This window comes from Poromitra crassiceps, assembly GCF_964638095.1.
Source record: "Poromitra crassiceps genome assembly, chromosome: 10".
Lineage (NCBI taxonomy): Eukaryota > Metazoa > Chordata > Actinopteri > Beryciformes > Melamphaidae > Poromitra > Poromitra crassiceps.
The window spans coordinates 54,446,650-54,452,790 of record NC_139631.1 but is presented as its reverse complement, the minus strand read 5'-3'; the positions used below and the strand labels follow the sequence as shown (position 1 = coordinate 54,452,790).

Sequence of the window (6,141 nt, the reverse complement as noted above, 5' to 3'; positions counted from 1 at the left end):
TTATTGGGGAAATATAGGTCCATAATTTGATTCTGATTGTTTTTTGTTTGTTTTGTAATCAGTGTTGGTTTACTCAAACACCAGTCACAATTGCCCTTAATGTGTGTATGTGTGGATTTCAGTCTTCCCTTCAGACATCCAGCAGCTGTTGGTCTGTAAAGAAGAGGTTGTCCCTGAGCAGCAGGTGTGGAGCTCCAGTCTGGGCCAGCAAGAGCCAGAGCCCCCACACATTAAAGAGGAACAGGAGGAACCCTGGACCAGTCAGGAGGGAGAGCAGCTTCAAGGGCCGGAGGAGGCTGATATCACTGAGTTCCCATTCACGCCTGTCCCTGTGAAGAGTGAAGATGATGAAGAGAAACCTCAGTCCTCACAGCTTCATCAAAGCCAAACTGAAGAGAACAGAGAGGCAGAGCCTCTAGCCAGCAGCTCAACTGAACAGATGAAAACAGAATCTGATGGGGAGGACTGCGGAGAATCGGAATCAACCAGGAACTTAGATCCAGCTAATCATTTACACGCAACTCGAGAACACGAGACTGACAACAGTTGTGATTATGAGAAGGACAGTTCTGAACTTGAAACTGAAGCCAGTGATTGGGAAGAGACTGGAGAACCGCATTCAGGGTTTGACTCAGAGAAAAACAGTGAAGACCTTGTAAGTGAGAGGAGATGTCAGACCAGGGAGAAATGCTTTAGTTGTTCAGACTGTGGTAGAACATTTGGTGAAAAAGAGAAACTGAAGAGACACACGAGAATCCACAAAGGAGAGAAACTGTTCAGGTGCTCAGACTGTGGTAAAACATTTGGTCGTAAAGGCCAATTGAAGAGACACCTGAGGGTTCATACAGGAGAGAAGCCATTTAGTTGCCCAGACTGTGCAAAATGTTTTAGTCAAAAAGGACATTTGAAGCTACATATGAGAATCCACACAGGAGAGAAGCCATTTAGCTGCTCAGATTGTGCTGAAAGTTTTCGTCATAAAGGAGACTTGAAGACACACATGAGAATCCACACAGGAGAGAAGCCCTTTACTTGCCCATTCTGTGCCACAAGTTTTCGTGATAAAGGAAACTTGAATAAACACATTAGAGTCCACACGGGAGAGAAACCATTCAGTTGCTCAGGCTGTGCTAAAACATTTGCTCGTAGAAGAAACTTGAATGAACACATGAGAGTCCACACAGGAGAGAAACCATTTAATTGCTCAAACTGTGCTAAAAGCTTTAATCATAAAGGAGCCTTGAAGAGACACATGAGAGTCCACACAGGAGAGAAACCGTTCAGCTGCAATGTTTGTGGGAGAAGTTTTAGTCGGCAGTCAAATGTCAAAAAGCACAAGTGTTGTGGTGAGAGCAGCAGCAGGTGAAGCTGCAGAGCTTCTGGTTAAGCTGAACTGTTCAGCAGTAACAAAACAATCAACTAGAGACACAGCATCATAGTCCATCATTCAGGAGGAAACCTAAACCCTTTTCCATTGTATTTTGCCCTCAGAGTAGCCTGATATTCAGACTGAATGACTATTCAGTCTAGGATTTCCTGAACCAATCACTAATGATTATCATATCATATCTGAACCGATCACTAGTGACCGACGTATCTGAACTGATCACTAGTGACCGACGTATCTGAACCGATCACTAGTGACCGACATCTGATAGGGCTGTCCTGAATACCATATTTAGGGCTTTGAAGCATCAGAGAGATGGGGGAAGATAAACGCTGTGACACTCAGCAGAGCATACCAAGATACTATAGCCAAGCTTCACTCAAAACAGACGAACAAACCGAAAGAAACGTACTCACAGTGGCCCTCATTTATCAAGCCAATGTACGACAGAAAACCGTGTACGTTCTATCCCGTGCAATGCTTTGGCATTCATCAATCTGCACGTGAGTAGAGCGCATGATGAAACCCTGTGTACACAGTTAATAAACATGACGTGGTGCAGTATTACTTTTGCACCTGTTCCATACAGGGCCGCCGCTCCCTACACGCGCACAACGCACTGAGCGTAGGGCACCAAGTGTCGCCTAGGGCATCCAGAACAGGAATACCACGGTCAAACAGACCGGTGGATGCCCCGCAGTTTGGTAATGCCCCTTCTACAATTAACTCTCCACACAGTTTGGCATTTTTGAACTGGCCACGGTGCCTCCTTAAAATAAAGTTGCGGGATCTCCTCATTAATTACGTGTGACGCAGTAAACAAACTCACGTTTCCCTCGTCACCAGTCATGCTGGACATCAATACAAGTGCAAGATTCCTCTCATTCCCGCAAATATGTAACGTAGCCTACGTAAATACAGTGTTGTGTAGTGGAAGCGATCATCTTGCTCTACAATGATCAGAGCACACACACACAAGATTGCATTTGTGATTTTTTTTCTTGGTAGGGGTGGGGGCACAATGAAAAAATTTACGCTTAGGGCACCCAAGTGGCCAGCAGCGGCGCTGCTTCCATACACAGTTAATAAACATGACATGTGGTGCAGTATTACTTTTGCACCTATTCCATACACAGTGGCAATTCAAAGTGCTTCACATGAAATAGTCTAGATAAGGAGAAATAAAGATCAAATAAATAAGAGAAATAAATAAATGTCATACAGGTCTACATTCTACATCACTGATTTATATAGTATAAGTAGGACTGTTACTACACTACTTGACTGTTAACGTAAGTCAGCAATCCCCAAAATGAGGGGACCGGCACTCAAATGCCGGAGCCATAATTGGAGGCCTGTCTGTGTGTCTGTTAGCAAGGGGCACCGTTGCTCTGATCTATTTGAAAATGAATTATTTGCGTTGCGGGAAGTCCGGGAAAAAAAGTGCTTGAAAAAGGACTTGATTGTACTTGACTTTCATCTTGTCTAGTCTATGAACCCACAGTAATTCATGAGGTTTTTGCTGAGAGCCGAATTATAGTAGAGGTGTCCTTTCCAAAACACCCACTCTCTGTAATTAAAACTCGGCAGATGGGTTTGCCTGGTCAAAAATACCTAGTTGGGGTGATATTGACACTTCTTCAATATCTTATGATTATTGTTTTCTCATTCAAAATGTGTTTGCTGGACTATTTTTGATGTAATACATTGTAGGCTGCATTTGAGCACACGCAAGCTGTAGGCTATAAATGAAACCACAAATAGAAATAATAGAGAAAATCAGATGATATGGCAAATATTATATCAATCCAGTTGACATCTAAAGTTATGTTAGGCTATGGGAAAGTATCAAACATTAGTGTTTCATTAACTTCCGTTGTAATATGGCAGATACATTGAATGTAAAGTGAAGCTCCATGTGTTTATTGGCCAGAACAATATTGCTGCCTCTGTAACACAGATATATCACCACATTTCAATAAATATCAAGTTTTCTGAGATTTGAAGGCTGTTTGCTGGGTTTGTTTTCCTCTTCTCCTGTCTAATCTCCGGGGGCGGGGTTACATTATCTCAAATGCTAGCTCGCCCTTTTGCTTACATGTGAATGGAGAGTGATATATACACACAGCTATATACACATCAGCTGAACAGTCATAAATAATTAAAGAATAAAGAATTGTTTTATCCCCCCCCCTTTATTTTGTTGATTTTTCGCTCCGCAAGAAATGTGTTATGGTCACTCACGATTCAGTAGGTCGCTGGGTGGCTTGGTTCCAGCCTTAAAACTCAAGGATTTTTCTAAATGTCTGTGGAGAAAGTTTATTGGGAACTCTCTTCTTGGACAGGAGACCTCATGTGACTGTTCAGCTCTATACCAATGGATGCCTTAGGTCTTCTAGTTTCATATGATATCCAAACATTCACTCTAGCTCAGGGGTTCCCAAACTTTTTTGGGTGGTGAGTGACCCTATTTTGACATCACAAAAATCTTGGGACCCGAGACATTTCAAATTCCGGTAGACCATCGATAATATCATCAGTGATCATCAGTGTCACATTCTTTCCCCCCGCAGAATTCTTACTTTAATCTGAGAATTCTGACTTTAATCTAAAAATTCTGACAGTAACGTTGAATTCTGACTTTCATCTCAGAATTCTTACTTTATTCTCAGAATCCTGATTTAAAGTTATAATCTAAAAGATTTTCATCAAAAAACAAGAGTCACTCAGTATGTTGATTGAGGCTAAGTGTAACCGAAGTGAATCAGCGCAGATTCCTTGTGAGTCCCGATACGATATATATACCGTATATATATATATATATATGTATGTATGTATGTATGTATGTGTGTGTGTGTGTGTGTGTGTGTAACGAACGGTGTAAATAATAGTGCTAAATAATGTTCATAAATAATGTTTTAGTATATTGTTAAATTCACGTTTAATTTGGAACAACCAGCCAGAAGGGTCATTATTTAATTAACAGTGCACCACCTAGTCACTAGTGGATAGGCTTTTGTTTCGCAATATACACAGGTGCATTGTGGTCAATCCCATAGAAGGATTACATCAAACTGTGGGTAAATTGCATAGGTAAGTTGTCTGCTCCTTGCTCTGTGTAAAAGCTGTCAAAACTATAATTTAAGTCATCACACATTGTGGAAAAGTCATCAGCATCATGTTGTGTGTTACTGTAACTCAGTAGACTAGACCACACGTTAGTAGTTAGCTGATCGTTCCCTTAAATGCATTACTGCTGATTGAAAGGTGATGAAAACGATGAAAACACATGGTTTTCTGTCTCTTGACCCAAGTTGGAGCAAGTTGCCGATCGTCTTGCAGCAGTGATTCTGACCTGCTCTTTGTGTGTCCCACTGTAGGTATGTTGCAGTAGTGCTGCTGACCTGCTGGTTGTGTGTCCCACTGTACAGGTATGTTAAAATAGCATCCCCACTTTGTTTCAGTTCACTATGTTAATAGGCAAAAAGCCATTAATTTGTGTTTGTGGAATGTGACTGCAGTTTGTTTTGTGCACCCAAGGTGGCAGCATTGCACAATTTAGTAGATTTCCTTGTGAAAAACGATGGGCATTTCAAGTATGGGATGAGACTGTTGTTGACCACTGTTGGAACTGTATTTCATTGTTTACTGTGATATGATTATACAGTATGTGCGGAATGTTTACATTTCATATAGATGTGATGAGAGCAAATATGTCGCCATAAATGGGTCAACACGCAGGACAGAGATGGAGTGGTCACACACACACACACACACACACACACACACACACACACACACACACACACACACACACACACACACACACACAATTATAATTATATATTTTTTTATTTTTTCAGGCGACCCTATTTTAATTCCAGGGCATAACCCTAAGTTTGGGAACCACTGCTCTAGCTTTAAAAATTAGCCCCGCTATCAAAGAGGGCAAATGAGCTGTTGCTTGCACAACAAAAGTGTGTTATGTGTTAAATTGATTTGTCTGCATCATTTGATCTATCTTGGTTGTATTTGTCTTGAAACAGCAAGTTTCCCACAAGGTATAGAGCTGAACAGTCACGTGACATTTATTGCCCCGGAAGAGAGTTCCCCATTCATTTCTCAATGGACATTTTGAAAAATCCTTCTATAACGAGTTTTAAGGCTGGAACCAAGCAAAAACATAAAATAACAATGGGGGGGAGAAGTCAAATTAGATTTCCCCCCAGTTATTATTATTTTTTGCTCCAACTGAAATGTTTTATGGTCACTCCCGATTCAGTAGGTCACGGTTAGCTTGGTGTGAATGGGGAACTCGCTTCCGGGGCAAGAAATGTCACGTGGCTGTTCAGCTCTATTAAGCTGCCCCACCAGAGTCACCTTCACAAGAGAACTGGACGGGGAGAGACTCCTCTTCACTTAGCATGCAGAAAAGGACATCTGGAACTGTAAAGCCCTCATTCAGGCTGGTTTCAATGTCAACCTGGAAGATCACGCAGGTATGAACTGTAACAATGTCATCCATTTCCAATGAATCACTCCCAACAGTTAATTAAACACTTATGAAATATCAGTAAACAAAACACAATTTATTGATGTCCTTTAGCAGACAAAGAGCCTGTGGTTGAGGAGCTGTTGCAGGCTGGAGTTGATCTAACTCTAGACTCGAGCTAGAGGCCCCGGGGGCCGCACACCCCTACAACATTTGATTTGATTTGATTTATTAGGATCCCCATTAGCTTATGCAAAGCATA

The 6,141-nt window shown here is 41.6% G+C and overlaps 1 protein-coding gene across 1 annotated transcript; it reads left to right on the top strand.

Moving 5' to 3' along the window:
- Positions 1-430: 430 nt before the first annotated feature.
- On the top strand, positions 431-1,901 carry LOC310784523 (uncharacterized protein). The gene is made up of 2 exons (XM_083645505.1): positions 431-959; positions 1,176-1,901. The coding sequence occupies exons 1-2, from the start codon at positions 440-442 to the stop codon at positions 1,364-1,366; spliced, it is 711 nt and encodes a 236-aa protein (XP_083501631.1). The 5' UTR covers positions 431-439; the 3' UTR covers positions 1,367-1,901.
- The last annotated feature ends 4,240 nt before the right edge of the window (positions 1,902-6,141 follow it).

Excerpts from the sequence above, each read along its gene's own strand:
- LOC310784523 (XM_083645505.1), top strand. The coding sequence starts at position 440 with ATGAAAACAGAATCTGATGGGGAGGACTGCGGAGAATCGGAATCAACC. Across the intron at positions 960-1,175 it reads GCCATTTAGCTGCTCAGATT|TCCACACAGGAGAGAAACCA; the intron begins GTGCTGAAAGTT and ends AACACATGAGAG.